Raw genomic sequence first — 17,582 nt, 5'->3', positions numbered from 1 at the left:
TTTTCATGAAGAAGTGCTTCCTGGCATCACTCCTGAATGGCCTAGCTCTAAATGTAAGGTTAGGCTCCATTGTCCTGTACTCCCCCACCAGAGGAAATGGTTTCTCTCTATCTACCCTATCAAATCCTTTCAGGCCAAGAGGGAAGTTGTACAATTTAATATATTAGTTTTTACATCGAGTCTACAGCACAGAAACAGGTCGTTCGGCCCAACTAGTCTCTGCTGGCGTTTATGCTCCACACGAGCCTCCTCCCTCCCTACTTCATCTCACCCTATCAGCATATCCTTCGATTCCTTTCTTCCTCATGTGCTTAACTAGCTTCCCCTTAAATGCACTTGTGCTATTTGCCTGAACTATTCCTTGTGGTAGCGAGTTCCACATTCTTACCACTCTTTGGGTAAAGAAGTTTCTCCTGAATTCCCTATTGGAACTTGTCCACGAAACACAGAAAGTTAATATGCAGGTACAGCAAGCAATTAGGAAGGCAATTGGTATGTTGGCCTTAATTGCAAGGGGGTTGGAGTACAAGACTAAGGAAGTCTTGCTACAATTGTACATGGCTTTGGTGAGCCACCTGGAGTACTGTTTATAGATTTGGTCTCCTTACCGAAGGAAGGATATTCTTGCCTTAGAGGCGGTGCAACGAAGGTTCACCAGATTGATTCCTGAGATAAGAGGGTTGTCCTGTAAGGAGAAATTGAGAAGAATGGGCCCATATTCTCTGGAGTTTAGAAGAATGAGAGGTGATTTCATTGAAATATATAAAATTCTTAGAGGTCTTGACAGGGTAGATGCAGAAAGGCTGTTTCCTCTGGCTGGAGAGTTTAGAATTAGACGGCATAGTCTCAGGATAAGGGGTGGACAATTTAGGACTGAGATGAGGAGAAATTTCTTCACTCAGAGGGTTGTGAATCTTTGGCATTCTCTACCCCAGAGAGCTGTGGATGCTCAGTCGTTGAGTATATTCAACACTGAGATCGATGGATTTTTGGACTCCAGGGGAATCAAGGGATATGGGGATCGGGTGGGAAATTGGAATTGAGGTTGAAGATCAGCCATGATCTAATTGAATGGCGGAGCAGGCTCGAGGCGCTGTATGGACTACTCCTGCTCCTATTTCTTATGTTCATATTAGTGACTATCTTATATTGATGACCTCTAGTTTTGGACACCCCCACAAGTGGGAACATTTTGTCTGGGCCTATCCTATCAAACCCTTTCATTATCTTAAAGACCTGTATCAGGTCACTCCTCAGCCTTCTCTTTTCAAGAGAAAAGAGCCCCAGCCTGCTTAGCCTTTCCTGATAAATAGATCCTCTCAGTTGTGATATCATCCTTGTGAATCTATTATGCACCTTCTCCAGTGCTTCTATATCTTTTTTATAATATGGAGATCAGAACTGTTCACAGTACACCAAGTGTGGTCTAACCAAGGTTTTATACAAGTTTAACATAACTTCTCTGCTTTTCAATTGTATCTTTCTAGAAATAAACTCTAGTGCTCGGCCTGTCTTTTGTTATGGCCTTATTAACCTGCCTCGCTACTTTTAGTGATTTGTGTCTCTGTACCCCTAGATCACTTTGCTCCCCTACCCCATTTAGACTCTTATTATCCAAGGGATATGTGGCCTCCTTATTCTGCTTTCCAGAATGCACCATCTCACACTCATCTATATCGAACAATATTACAACAATATTAGTTTTTTTTAAAAATTCCTTTTTTGGAAAGGATATAAAGAATATATTTAAGAATTTTGTAAAGTACTTCTAAGGTTTTTTTTTAAGTTTAATCTTGTGGACTGGACCTGAGGAACCAATGGAGCTGTTCCCCACAAATTTGAAGACCACCAATTGGAGATCATTCAACACAGAGGCACTCCCCTATCCTGCCTCAAATCATTCATTACACATAGGGCCCGATATTAGCACCCGATATCGGGTGCATTCCTGGCGGGGGGGGCTCCGAAAATCGGGGAATCCCAGAGCGGGTCCGGAGCCCGGCTCCAACCTGCCCACTTCCGGATTTTCACAGACGCGCTGAGGTGCGCGCGCAGCCCCCGCATGTGGGACTCCCGCAGGCAATTAAAGCCAGCAGGGTGCCACTTGACAGTATTTATTCAGGTATTTCAGGTCGTTAACAGACCTGATTAAGGGAATATTTCAGGAGGGGTGGGATTTTACAAACAACTGGGACTGTTTCCCGTACTGGGGGAAACACTCCCAGTTGAAATGGACGTGTTGCAGCTATCAGCCTGTGGCAGCTGCAAAGGTCCATTTGACAGGTGGGGGGGGAGAGACCCTCACTCATTGCAGGATGCCGCTCTGTCACTTTGGACAAAGTTTGGCCTCCACCACCCTCCTCCTAACAATAAAATTCACAAACTTGCACACTTACCCCGGGGTCCAGAGACATGTACCTACCTTGCGGACCCCCTCTGATGTACATCTTCTAGATGGGGGCCGCCGTAGCTGCAGTCATGACCTCCTCGGAGGGCGAACAGCATCACCAGCCTTGCCGGCCACGCCGTCCACCTCTGACACTTGGAGCTCCACAACACAGTGCTGTGACACATCCACCTGCACAGCAGGAGGGAGGGCTACCACAGAGAGAGATGCGTCGCAGGGGGCACTACCCTCGCCACAGGGTCTACAGACCGAGGCTCAGCTTCCTGGACCTCTCTGAGGAGCAGTGCACATGGAGGCTCAGAGTCACTCGACATGTAGCCGTGGACATCTGCAGCCTCCTTCATGCCGAGCTGCTCCCGGCTGGCCCGAGCACCATCTTCTTACCTGTCGCTGTCAAAGTCACCACTGCCCTCAACAACTTCTCCTCCGCATCCTTCCAGGGTGCCACCGGGGACATCGCCGGCGTCTCTCAGTCGTCTGCACAAAAGAGCCCTGCAAATACACCTACACCCACTCTGCAGTGACACAATGGGTGGCATCAGTTGTGGGTCTTCATAGTGATCCTCAGGAAAGGGCATTATTGCACAAACCAGACAAGATTCGCAAAGACGTGGCAGTAATGGTGCCAATATAATATGTGATGTGAGTTGGTCAGAAATTAAATATAAGTAAAAACCATGACAAACCCTCAAACACCCTTGTGCATCCCCTTCATGCTCACAACATGTTTGCCTTACGCTGCCTACTGCACATATGTGATGCATGCCCTGTGGCTGCAGCACAGGTAGTGGCAGGTTGAGTGAGGCTGACTGTGAAAGAGATGCACGAGTGGGTGAGTATGAGATAGAGCCATGAGATTGTATGAGGATTGGGTTGAGTGGTAGTGGTGGGATGAGTACTGGCGAGGTGAGTAAGTGCAGGTAAGATGAGGATGAAGCTTGAGTGGGTGTGAGGGGTGATGTGACAGAGTAGTGTTGGCAGTGCAGAAGGAGATGTGGGGTGGGGGCGGTGATGTGGCGGTGAGTGTAGGGGAATGAGTAAGTGTACTCACTTTGGCTGACCTACTGAGGTCATTGCAGAGCCTCCTGCACTGTATGCAGGTGGGCAATATGTTGGTGGTGCAGGTGACCTCCTCTGCCACCTCGAGCCAGGCCTTCTTGGTGGCAGAGGCAGGCCACTTCCTCCCGCCTGCGGGGGAGCAGATCTCTGTCCTCCCCCTCCTCCTACTCACCCCATCTAATGATACCTGGAGTGAGGCATCATTAAACCTGGGAGCAGCCTTCCCCCTGGGCTGCTCCATGCTGTAATTTTTGCTATTTGTTGCAGCATCAGTCAGTGGAGGACTGCCCCTTTAAATAGAGCTCCTCCAGCTGACAGACCTTACTGCGCATGCGCAGCCCGCCCAACGCGCAGATCAGCAGCGGGGAACCCAGAACAACAGGTAAGTGGATCCAATTAGGCTGCGATCGCGCACGGGGCAGACTGATTTCACCGGGCGCGTTACCCACGCGCCCAGTCGCCCCCCTGCCGCCAACCCGCAGCCCTGGTAATATCGAGTCCTATAGTGTCAGTAACCACTGTTTAAGACCTATCAATGTGCCCTTTCAAAATTGGCCTCTTACTTCTCCTACAGTGGCAGAGTGTTATGAGATGGCCGACTGATGGTTTGCAGCAGGACCTTTGAGGTTTTGAGGTAGTACTTCCTTATCTTTGTTTCTGGGCCATTTCCCCTTGCAGAACAGAGTAGGGTGTGTGAAGACCTTCTGCGTGCAGTCATATGGAATGCAACCCAGGATTCAGAGCCATTCCTTAATAGTGGTCAGGTGCCACTCGCTGCCAAGGCCACAAGCCCAGATCATGGCAAATCGTGCCTGACTAACCTGATTGAGTTCTTTGATGAAGTAACAGAGAGGGTTGATGAAGGTAGCGCAGTAGATGTTGTATATATGGACTTTCAAAAGGCATAAGAAATAGGAGCAGGTGTAGGGCATTCGGCCCCTCATGCCTGCTCTGCAATTCAATAAGATCATGGCTGATCTTTGACCTCAACTCCACTTTCCTGCCCGATCTCCATATCCCTTGACTCCCCTAGGGTCAAAAATCTATTTCTCTCAACCTTGAATACACTCAACGATTCAGCATCCACATCCCTCTGGGGTAGGGAATTCCAAAGATTCACAACCCTCTGAGTGAAGAAATTCCTCCTCTTCTCAGTCTTAAATGACCGACCCCCTATCCTGCGACAATGCCCTTTAGTTCTAAACTCTCCAGCCAGGGGAAACAACTTTTTAGTATCTACCCTGTCAAGACCACTCAGAATCTTATATGTTTCAATTAAATCCCTCTCATTCTTCTAAACTCCAGAGAGTATAGGCCCATTCTCAATCTCTCCTCATAGGACAACCCTCTCACCCCAGGAGTTAATCAAGTGAACCTTTGTTGCACCGCCTCTAAGGCAAGTATATCCTTCCTTAGATAAGGAGACCAAAACTGTACAAATTGTACAACTGTAAAATTGTAGTAAGACTCCCTTACTCTTGTACTACAACTCCCTTGAAATAAAGGCCAACATGCCATTTGCCTTCCTAATTGCTTGCTGTACCTGCATTTTTGTGTTTCTTATACGAGGACACCCAAATCTCTCTGAACACCAACATTTAATAGTTTCTCACCATTTTAAAAATGTTCTGTTTTTCTATTCTTCATACCAAAGTGAATAACCTCACATTTCCCCACATTATACTCCATCTGCCACCTTCTTGCCCACTCACTTAACCTGTCTATATCCTTTTGCAGACTCTTTGTGTCCTTCTCACAGCTTACTTCTCCACCGAGCTTTGTATCGTCAGCAAACTTGGATACATTACACTTGGTCCCTTCATCTAAGTCATTAATATAGATTGTAAATAGCTGAGGCCCAAGCACCAATCCTTACGGCACCCCACTAGTTATAGCCTGCCAACCTGAAAATGACCCATTTGATAAAGTACCACATAACAGACTTATTCAGAAAATAGAAGCACATGGGACAAAAGGGACGGTGGTAACTTGGGTACGTAAGTAGCTAAGGGATAGGAGGCAGTGAGTAGTGGTGAATGGATGATTTTCTGACTGGAGAGAAGTATGCAGTGGGATCCCCCAGGGGTCGGTATTAGGGCCGTTACTTTTCTTGTTACATATAAATGACCTGGACTTGGGTAAAGGGAGTACAACTTTGAAGTTTGCGGATGATAAGAAACTTGGCAACGTAGTAAATAGTAAGGAGGATAGTAGCAGACTTCAGGAAGACATGGACGTACTGGTGAAATGGGCAGACACATGGCAGATGCAGTTTAATGTGGATAAGTGTGAAGTGGTGCACTTTGGGAGGAACAACAAGGAGAGGCAGTATTATCTAAATGGTACTATTTTGAGGGGGGTGCAAGAGCAGAGGGACCTGAAGGGGCATATTCACAAATGATTCAAACCCCATTATAGGCTGAGACTTCAGTGCAGTATTGCATTGTCGGAGGTGCCACATTTTAGATGAGATGTTAACTCACAACCCTGTCTGCCATTTCAGGCTGACATAAAAGATCCCATTGCATATTATAAAGAATAGTAATGTCCTGGTCAACATTCACCTTTCAACCAACACCACCAAAACTGAATTCACTTGACATTTATTCGCTTGCAGTTTGTGCAACCCCACTGTGTGTGAATTGGCTGCTGCATTCCCCTAAATAACAGCGTCTCCACTTCAAAAGTAATTAATTGGCTGTGACGTACTTTGGGACTTTTATTCAGAATCTCTCTCCAAACTTAAATACAGTTCTTCCAAAACTTACTACTGTTGATATGAATCATTTTGTTATCTGTTTGTTCAAGCTCTGAGATAAGTATAAATAAAAGAAATGCAGTTGGTTTAGATGTTTAAAATAATTTACAAAATATATAAACACCTGTTCCGAGTTATTCCTGCCCAAGTCCTTCCCCATTTCTTGGTTTTCTCCTTGGATTTGTTCAGCTCTCTTGCTGTATTTGCTGACTGCTGGAGATCAGTGCGTGTGTATCTATCCAGCATTTTTGCTTTTCAGCTTACCTCAAGAAAAGTTGATGAGTTTGTGTTTTACTTTGTTGTTGATGTTTCATACAAAAAAAATCCAGTTCTGGTCACTGTCATTGCTTGCAAAAATTGGTTTCCTTGGGGGTTTTCATCTGCAATAATTTTCCATTGACACACAGGCCTGTAAACAGCAAGTCCTTGCATGCTCTGTGAATGGCCAGTCTTGCTATTAGTCATTAAAGATATTCTGGAAATTGCAGATGCATGCTGGAAACTCGACCTTGCTGAGTCTTGCCAGGTGACAATGATAGTTCTGGAACTCAAGGCTCAGCCCAAGCCTCTCACATAGGCAAGTGTGACACATAGGCAAATCATGTTGGAGGCATTTCTGCAGAAGGTGTTATTGTATAGGTAAGTTTAATACAATTTCTTGGAAATTTGTCATTTTGTTCTATTTATTGTACTGCAATTCTTATTTCTAGTGCTAAGTTTCTTATCTCAGTTTTTTACTGAAGGATTTTCAAAAATATTTGGAGAGATTTCTTTGGCTCTCCATCTCATTTTATTGGTAGTTTTCACTATTCTGATAATTCTCTATCTGTTCAGTTGTGATTTGTTGCTATTTTATGAATATGAAATTTGAGGTGCGTGACTATCAGAGGAGAACGTCCTTTATAGGCTCAGGAGCATCAGGGTGACAATGACAGAGTTTGCCATCAGCTACAAGGTAACCTGCAGACAACCACCCCCACAGGCACAGCACCACATGGTGGTAGCCAAGGTAACCGCTGGTCTGAGCCTTTATGTTTCCGATTCCTTCCAAACTACTGCAGGGGACATATGCAACATCAGTCAAAATGCAGTGTGCAGACGTATCAAGCCAAGTCACTGATGCTCTGTTCACCAGGGAAAACATTTGTACCAGTTCCCCAATGGGAAAGCAACAGCAGAGGGAGAGGGCACTGAAATTCTTCCATGTTGCAGGATTCCTGTAGTCACAATGTCATCAGCAAAGTGATGGAAGATGTTGTCGACAGTGCTATCAAGCGGCACTTACTCACCAATAACCTGCTCACCGATGTTCAGTTTGGGTTCCACCAGGACCACTCGGCTCCAGACCTCATTACAGCCTTGGTCCAAACATGGACAAAAGAGCTGAATTCCAGAGGTGAGGTGAGAGTGACTTGCCTTGACATCAAGGCAGCATTTGACCAAGTGTGGCACCAAAGAGCCCTTGTAAAATTGAAGTCAATGGGAATCAGGGGTAAAACTCTCCAGTGGCTAGAGTCATACCTAGCACAAAGGAAGATGGTAGTGGTTGTTGGAGGCCAATCATCTCAGCCCCAGGACATTGCTGCAGGAGTTCCTCAGGGCAGTGTCCTAGGCCCAACCATCTTCAGCTGCTTCATCAATGACATTCCCTCCATCATAAAGTCAGAAATGGGGATGTTCGCTGATGATTGCACAGTGTTCAGTTCCATTCGCAACCCGTCAAATAATGAAGCAGTCCGAGCCCGCATGCAGCAAGACCTGGACAACATCCAGGCTTGGGCTGATAAGTGGCAAGTAACATTCGCGCCAGACAAGTGCCAGGCAATGACCATCTCTAACAAGAGAGGGTCTGACCACCTCCCCTTGACATTCAACGACATTACCATCGCCGAATCCCCCACCATCAACATCCTGGGGGTCACCATTGACCAGAAACTTAACTGGACCAGCCATATAAATACTGTGGCTACAAGAGCAGGCCAGAGGCTGGGTATTCTGCGGCGAGTGACTCACCTCCTGACTCCCCAAAGCCTTTCCACCATCGACAAGGCACAAGTCAGGAGTGTGATGGAATACTCTCCACTTGCCTGGATGAGTGCAGCTCCAACAACACTCAAGAAGCTCGACACCATCCAGGACAAAGCAGTCCGCTTGATTGGCACCCCATCCACCACCCTAAACATTCACTCCCTTCACCACCGGTGCACAGTGGCTGCAGTGTGTACCATCCACAGGATGCACTGCAGCAACTCGCCAAGGCTTCTTCGACTGCACCTCCCAAACCCACGACCTCTACCACCTAGAAGGACAAGAGCAGCAGGTACACGGGAACAACACCACCTGCACGTTCCCGTCCAAGTCACACACCATCCCGACTTGGAAATATATCGCTGTTCCTTCATCGTCGCTGGGTCAAAATCCTGGAACTCCCTTTCTAACAGCACTGTGGGAGAACCTTCACCACACGGACTGCAGCGGTTCAAGAAGGCGGTTCACCAACACCTTCTCAAGGGCAATTAGGGATGGGCAATAAATGCCGGCCTCGCCAGCGACGCCCACATCCCATGCACGAATAAAAAAAAATGTCCAGATAGCTAGTGACCAGTTACAAGTAACTGTCTGATTCCCCGTGTCTAGTTGTTTGAAGAACAAGGCAGACTTGAAGAATGGCTCCTTGGAGACCAAGGCTACCCTCTGCAACGCTGGCTAATGACACCCTATAGCAGCTTTCACATCCTCGGGACATACCAATGCACTTCACAGGCAATAAATTACTATTTGAAGCTTAGTCACTTTTGTTTTGCAATTTGCAAACGGCAAGGTCCCACAAACAGCAATGACACACATGACCAGTCAATCTGTTTTTATTGATGTTGATTGAGAGACAAATGTCCAGGACACCGGGAGAATTCCCTGTTCTTCTTCAGATAAATCTTCTACGTCTAAATGACCGCATCACTGACACTGCGGCACTCCATCAGTACTGCACTAAAGAGTGGGTCGAGATGATGTGACCATGTTTTGGAGTAGGGCTTGAACCCACAACTTTTGTGTCAAAGGGGAGAGTACTACCACTGATCCGAACTGACACTCAGCTAGCAGCTAAATAGACTGCTGTACAGGTCCAGGTGTGACAACACACGTTAATACACCTCATTGATCCAACTAGACACAATACTGAGTGACTTCAGCATCAATACATTATGTGGTTGCCTTCACTCGCTGTGTAAATGTTGGATCACATCAAGACCTGTGTACCGCCCTCTACAACACAAACTGTATTAGATCCAGGATGTAGAAGCTAGAACTTCAGCACCATGTCCCATTTTCAGGGCTCCTGCGTTAAGAGTAACATTTGCTTCAGATAAGTGCCAGGCAATGACCATCTCCAACAAGAGAGAGTCTAACCACCTCCCCTTGACATTCAACGGCATTACCATCGCCGAATCCCCCACCATCAACATCCTGGGGGTCACCATTGACCAGAAACTTAATTGGACCAGCCATTTAAATACTGTGGCTACAAGAGCAGGTCAGAGGCTGGGTATTCTGCGGCGAGTGACTCATCTCCTGACTCCCCAAAGCCTTTGCACCATCTACAAGGCACAAGTCAGGAGTGTGATGGAATACTCTCCACTTGCCTGGATGAATGCAGCTCCAACATCACTCAAGAAGCTCGACACCATCCAGGACAAAGCAGCCCGCTTGATTGGCACCCCATCCACCACCCTAAACATTCACTCCCTTCACCACCGGCGCATAGTGGCTGCAGTGTGTACCATCCACAGGATGCACTGCAGTAACTCGCCAAGGCTTCTTCAACAGCACCTTCCAAACCCACAACCTCTACCACCTAGAAGGACAAGAGCAGCAGGCACATGGGAACAACATCACCTGTACGTTCCCCTCCAAGTCACACACCATCCCGACTTGGAAATATATCGCCGTTCCTTCATCGTCGCTGGGTCAAAATCCTGGAACTCCCTTCCTAACAGCACTGTGGGAGAACTGTCACCACACGGACTGCAGCAGTTCAAGAAGGCGGCTCACCACCACCTTCTCGAGGGCAATTAGGGATGGGCAATAAATGCTGGCCTTGCTAGTGACGCCCACATCCCATGAACGAATAAAGAAAAAGAGAACTAAGGGAGAGATAAAGTTGATCTAGCAATGTTTTACCTTAGGTGTTTATAGGTTACTTTTTAAATTTCACAGGCTGCAGTGTTCAGTAAATGTGTTGCAGATGCCCAGTGGCATAATATAAATAATAAACAAGGCTTTATTTTATTATATTAACCAACTGTCCATTCTTTCTGTGCTATTTAAGCTTTTTTTAATATTCGTTCAGAAGGTATTCACATCCACCTGCTTTGAAATCGGTTCTTCATTTCACTAAAATTTCCAAGTTGCCTTCAATATATATTGTCTACAGCTGAGAGTTTAAAAAGCAGGGATGTGGGCGTCGCTGGGTAGGCCGTCATTTATTACCCATCCCTAATTGCCCTTGAGAAGGTGGTGGTGAGCCGCCTTCTTGAACCACTGCAGTCCGTGTCGTGAAGGTTCTCCCACAGTGCTGTTCGGAAGGGAGTTCCAGGATTTTGACCCAGCAACGATGAAGGAATGACGATATATTTCCACGTCTGGATGGTGTGTGACTTGGAGGGGAACGTGCAGGTGGTGCTGTTCCCATGTATCTGCTGCTCTTGTCCTTCTAGGTGGTAGAGGTCGCGGGTTTGGGAGGTGCTGTCGAAGAAGCCTTGGCGAGTTGCTGCAGTGCATCCTGTGGATGGTACACACTGCAGCCACTGTGCGCTCGTGGTGAAAGGAGTGAATGTTTAGGGTGGTGGATGGGGTGCCAATCAAGCGGGCTGCTTTGTCCTGGATGGTGCCGAGCTTCTTGAGTGTTGTTGGAGCTGCACTCATCCAAGCAAGTGGAGAGTATTCCATCACACTCCTGACTTGTGCCTTGTAGATGGTGGAAAGGCTTCGGGGAGTCAGGAGATGAGTCACTCACCACAGAATACCCAGCCTCTGACCTGCTCTTGTAGCCACATTATTTATATGGCTGGTCCAGTTAAGTTTCTGGTCAATGGTGACCCCCAGGATGTTGATGGTGGGGGATTCGGTGATGGTAATGCCGTTGAATGTGAAGGGGAGGTGGTTAGACTCTCTCTTGTTGGAGATGGTCATTGCCTGGCACTTGTCTGGCGCGAATGTCACTTTCTACTTATCAGCCCAAGCTGGATGTTGTCCAGGTCTTGCTGCATGCGGGCTCGGACTGCTTCATTATCTGAGGGGTTGCGAATGGAACTGAACACTGTGCAGTCATCAGCGAACATCCCCATTTCTGACCTTTTGTTTGGAGGGAATGTCATTGATGAAGCAGCTGAAGATGTTTGGGCACCTTCCATCACTTTGCTGATGATTGAGAGTAGACTGATGGGGCGGTAATTGGCCGGATTGGATTTGTCCTGCTTTTTGTGGACAGGACATACCTGGGCAATTTCCCACATTGTCGGGTAGATGCCAGTGTTGTAGCTGTACTGGAACAGTTTGGCTCGAGGCACAGCTCGTTCTGGAGCACAAGACTTCAGCACTACAGCCAGGATGTTGTTGGGCCCATCGCCTTTGCTGTATCCAGTGCACTCAGCCGTTTCTTGATATCACATGGAATGAACCGAATTGGCTGAAGACTGGCTTCTGTGATGGTGGGGATATCAGGAGGAGGCCGAGATGGATCATCCACTCGGCACTTCTGGCTGAAGATGGTTGCAAACGCTTCAGCCTTGTCTTTTGCACTCACGTGCTGGACTCTGCCATCATTGAGGATGGGGATGTTTACAGAGCCTCTTCCTCCCGTTAGTTGTTTAATTGTCCACCACCATGCACGACTGGATGTGGCAGGACTGCAGAGCTTTGATCTGATCTGTTGGTTGTGGAATCTCTTAGCTCTGTCTATAGCGTGTTGCTTCTGCTGTTTAGCATGCATGTAGTCCTGAGTTGTAGCTTCACCAGGTTGGCACCTCATTTCTAGGTACGCCTGATGCTGTTCCTGGCATGCTCTTCTACACTCCTCATTGAACCAGGGTTGATCCCCTGGCTTGTTGGTAATGGTAGAGTGAGGAATATGCCGGGCCATGAGGTTACAGATTGTGCTGGAGTTATTGCTGGTTTGTTTGGATTTAACCAAATTTAGTGAAATATTTCAGTTTGTGAACCCTATGAACAGCCCTACATATAAATGGCTCCAAAGAACTGAACTAAGTCAAAAAGCCAAGACGTCAAGAATTAATATGTGTGTTTAAAACCCCTCAAGCTCTTTAGCTGTGGTTTTACTCAAATGCAGGAAAATATTGAGATCAATGTTTTCAGTTAATTGGAATCAACAGGAAGCCATTTGTTCCATTGCACCTGTGCCGGCTCTCTGAAAGAACTATCCATTTTATCCCATTTCTTTGCCCTTTCCTTGTATCCTTTTAAGTTTTTCTTTTTCAAATATTTATCCACTTCCCTTTTAAAAACGATTCTAGATTCTGCTTCCCCTGCTGATTCTGGTACAGCATTCCATGCCCTAATAAAATAACGCTTTGTGCAAAAACATTCTTCTAACCTCTCCCTTCATTGTTTTGATGATGATTTTAAATGTATGCCGTCTAGTTACCGACTCATTGACAAGTGGAATATTTTTTCCTTGCATTCCTTATTAAAACAGTCTGAATTTTGAACACCTCTATCAGATCCCCACTTAACCCTCTCTCGTTTAATAAAGAGCTCCAGTTTCTGTAGTTTCCTCATAACCAAAACCTCAGTCGAAGGTATTCTTCTCAATAAGGGAAGCTCTGTGCTGTGTGCTCCTCACACTTCAGGGGTCATTTTCCAAGTACACGTAACAGTCAAGGTCCCTGCTGCCAGTCCATATCCAGAAAATGGCCAACTCTGCTTACTTTAATCTTTGTAAACAATTTTACAACACCAAGTTATAGTCCAGCAATTTTATTTTAAATTCACAAGCTTTCGGAAGCTTCCTCCTTCGTCAGGTGAACGATGTTCACCTGACGAAGGAGGAAGCCTCCGAAAGCTTGTGAATTTAAAATAAAATTGCTGGACTATAACTTGGTGTTGTAAAATTGTTTACAATTGTCAACCCCAGTCCATCACCGGCATCTCCACATCATGACTACTTTAATCTTGTTAAATCTTATTTTACAAATTTGCATTTTATAAGGTCATAGCTTGAAGTTCCTTAAATCACGCAGAATACCAATAGGTAAACCAGATAAGAATTTAAGAGAAATATTATTTATTAATTGTTAGGGAGTAATTGAGAAGTTTTAAAACCAGGTTCTTCTGTTCACACACTTGGTTTTAAAATGTGTAACGGCTGTTTTGACATAAAGGGAGCAGGAGCTTGACAGCAAGGGTGAAGGTGGGAGAACAGTACAAGATAATTGATGTGTCTCTAGCTAATAACCAGTTTGGTGATGCTTTGTACCTTGTACTCACCAGTCCTGGGCCAGGAGGAACGAACTGCCAGGGAGGTAGTGTGGAGCACAAGGTGTGTGAGAATTTGCCCTGTACCAAGGGATTGCCCAGTTTCAGAGATCAACAGTGCCAGTCCCAAGACAGACAAGGTCATAAGAAGAAAAAACACTGGACTGCAGTTCTCAATGACGGTGAGCACATGTGAAATTGTTTGTTCGTGGGATAAGGACCATTTCAAGGCTGAAACACTATTGACAAATTGCAGAATTTTTTTTAAAAAGGCTGTTCTGTTTTTCTTTTCACTTACTTCTCTCTGTAAACTGCTAAAGCAAAGACTTGCATTAAATTGCACCGTAGCCCCTTCTCGTTATGTCCCAACCCAGTTCACAGCCACTGATGTACTTTAGAGGTACAGTCGCTGTTGTTTTCTAGACAAACGCAGCAGCTAATTTGTGCACAGCAAGGTCCTACATTTAGTCCTGAGACAAATGACCAGATCATCTATTTTGGTGGTTTTGTTTGAGGGATAAATGTTGGTCAGATTACTGGGAAAACTCCTCTCTCCCTTTTTGAATAGTTCTATGGGATCTTTTATATCTACTTGAACAGGCAGACTAGTTCTCATATTAATGTCTTATCCCTCAGTACTGCACTGAAGTGTCAGCCTAGATGGTGTGCTTAAGTCCTGGAGAGGGGCTTGAACCCACAACCTTCTGGGTCAGAGATAATACTGAGCCAAACTGGCACTAGTTATCCACTGCCAATTGTACAATATACGTACCTGTTATATATTAAAATTGGTGCATGGTCGCAACATTCCAAAGGTATTTTACCTGTAGGTGGTGCTTGAGCGTAACATGACATGGCATAACGATACCTGACACCGAGACCAAGTATAATGAACGATGCTTCCAGCCATCCCCCCACCCACTGATGCTAAAATCGCTCACAGGAACCCCACCATGGACGGTGTTTGCTTGTGGGGGCCCCCATGTAAGTGTTCGGCTGGGGGCCCCCACATTTTATTAGACAATGATACTGAATACTACCGACTTAATCTGGTGTCAAATTCACATCCGTACGATTGTGAAAAGGCATGTTTGCAGTAGGTAATATAAGAGTAATTGACAAAATGATAAGCGATTGATAACACGAGTGAATGACATTGAGTGATTGTAACGGCCATGAAAGGTTATTTCAGTATCTGAGCCTTATGATAACTCAGAAACCAGCTTTTCGTGCTTTAACGTCAGCGAAGTCTGGTATAATCTGAGTAGACGAGTGGCATTTACATCTTCTCCTTCTCCCACCTCAGCCATGACTGTGGGAGGGTGCGTGGGGTGGGTGAGAAGGCGACGCTGAGGTCGGAGCCCACTACAGGCCTCAGTATGTCCTCTGGATTACGACTCGTATTATCACTTACTGATTGACACACTCGCATTCACTCACTCACTGACTCACACTCTTTCACTGATTCACTCACTCTCTCACCAACACTCTTATTCACTCAAACTGTCTCATCACTCACTCACTCTCACTCAGTAACTCACCCTCTCATTTACTCTCACACTTACTCTCACTCAGTCTCTCAACCTCTCATTTTCTCACTCAGTCTTTTACTCGATCAGCTACTTAATCACATTTCCCCTCACTCTCTCACTCATTCAGTCTCTCACTCATTCACTCACATGCTCTCACTCCCTTACTCATTTTGCGCTCTCACTCACTCTTCCTGATACAATCACTCTCTCCCTCTCTCTCACTCAGTAACTCAACCCCTTTACCCGAGAGGAGAGGGAACTGTACCCTAATCCCAGGGGAATTTTAACTCTTCGCCGATTGGCGAGAAAGGAGCGGGGTTGCAACTAAAATGGAGCGGCTCCATTTCCTGCCCACCGATTCCCCAGTTTAACGCCGCTGGTTTTTGGCGGTGGATGAGGCTCGCATTCCGGTAAAGCTGTGGGAATCCAGCGAGTCCGTTAAGGTAAGTTTTAAAAAAAAACTTTCCTTATTGGGGCCAGAAGGAGTAGGAGTGCTCCTACAGGCTCCACACGGACTGTCTGGGCCTTTGCTGCCCTGGATTCCTACCCTCCTTGGCCATGAGACCCTGGCAGCACTCCACCTCTCCCACACTTACCTTGCTGCTGGCAGCCTTCTCTCGGTGCCAGCGGCTGGCCTCCAAGCTGCCCAGTCTTCGCCCACCCAAATCGGCCAGCTGCCACTTTCTGCCGAAACGAGCGAAAAGCTGACCGGCGGCATTCAAATGATGCCTGGCGGTTAGATTCAGCCGTGCTTACGACGAAGACTCTCGCACGGGATTGCCTGGAGTTAAAATTGGCCCTTGAGGCTCTGGTCTGTCTGTAGTGGAGCTGATTCTCTGTGTTCATCGGCATGGAACATGTGCTGTGTGTGGTCAGGGTTATAGAGCAGTGCTGATATTACTAGCACTAAAGAAATACTGCAAAAACTGTACGAGCACTGAGCAATAGGAAACAGTGAGGACTGAGCCAAGCTGCCCAGGAGATTTTGTCCTGTTTGTTTAACTTCCTCTTCAAGTTTCACTTCGATCCAAGCTGACTGGTTTCAACACTCCATTTTTTTTTGAAAATCCTAACACACATGTGTGCGAACAAAACAGATCTGCGATGTGCAAGTCATGATGAAAAGTCCATGTTTTTTTTCCTGACCTTACTTTTCAACTGAAATATCAAAAGTCAGACGTCAGAGAAAAAAAAAAATCTTGTTAATTGTAAACTTTTCACGAGCTGGGAAAGAAAGTCTGGGACTGTTTCTCACTCAATTGGAAAAGAGTGCGAGAACTGCCAATGTGGAAGCACAGGGACCTGAGCCAGGACCAGCACAGTCTGTACAGGACTGGGAAATGTCTTCAAGGTGATCGGTCGCTTGCCAAGTCGTTCCTTTCGAAAAACTCGCCTAAATGAAGTTTCACTTGACACGGGGTGGGTGGGGCAGGGGGATTTTCACTTGGTGAAATCAGTAGAAATGAAAGTCAGGCAATTTCTAGAACAGGAGGTCGATCCACAGCACCAGTTTACCACCTGGCTGGCAAGGTAAAAATTACCCTCACAATCAACCGCATTAGCCAACGGAAATTGAATCGTGAAACAGAATAACCGGCATAGGCCTATTGGGCCGAATGGCCTGTTCCTGTGCTGTAAAATTCGATGTCATCCTATGTAAAATTCAGCTTTGGTCCTGACCAGGGACTAAACGTTAGCACAGGATTAAGTATGAGTAAATATAATCTGATAGCAAGAATGTAGTAGGCAAGGTGACAGAGACAGAAACATTAGGGACATTCGAATGCAGTTAGAGGCTAGTCTATCCCAGCCAGGGTCCAAGAGTTTCCATAGGCTGAACGGCCTGCTCTCATCTTTGACTGCTCTTATGAAGGATTAGAGTCGAAAATGAATACTGGGGTATGTTTCAATCTGGCCAGTGGCTTGGTTTTAAAGCTCAACAAAACTGGAAAGTTGGCAGGTGGAGTTTCCAGCCTTGACTCTGCACAATAGTATGTTTAAAAAGCGAAAGGAGAGCCAAATCGAGAGAGATTTGAACTTGGCTCTTATTCAGTCAAAGCAGAGAAATCAGGTATGCCAGCATTTTGAGTTTGACTCTCTTCTCAAAATACAGTGCTGTTGAAATTGGCCTATCTTAACATAACTGGTACTGGCCTGGGTTCTTTACAGGCGAACCCCACCCTTATTACAACTAATTTTCTCTTCTCCTCAGTCATCTGGTCAATTTACATTGGAATGTACAGAAGTGGGAGAGACCATTGTGGTGAAACTGGGCGGTCCCAAGATTCAAAACCTGCTGCACCCTGTCTCTCACACCTCTCAATCCCTTTCTCCA

The 17,582-nt window shown here is 46.1% G+C and overlaps 1 protein-coding gene across 1 annotated transcript in view; it reads left to right on the top strand.

The window, feature by feature from the left end:
• The window catches only part of adamts17 (ADAM metallopeptidase with thrombospondin type 1 motif, 17), a 547,852-nt gene that overhangs the window by 331,014 nt on the left and 199,256 nt on the right, over nucleotides 1-17,582 (top strand). Inside the window, exon 13 of the mRNA XM_067971641.1 lies at nucleotides 13,731-13,897. Coding sequence (XP_067827742.1) covers nucleotides 13,731-13,897 — 167 coding nt within the window. The remainder of the gene's footprint in view (nucleotides 1-13,730; nucleotides 13,898-17,582) is intronic.

Source organism: Heptranchias perlo, chromosome 34 (genome assembly GCF_035084215.1).
Source record: "Heptranchias perlo isolate sHepPer1 chromosome 34, sHepPer1.hap1, whole genome shotgun sequence".
NCBI lineage: Eukaryota > Metazoa > Chordata > Chondrichthyes > Hexanchiformes > Hexanchidae > Heptranchias > Heptranchias perlo.
The sequence above is the reverse complement of the archived record's forward strand: the minus strand, read 5'-3'. Positions and strand labels throughout refer to the sequence as shown.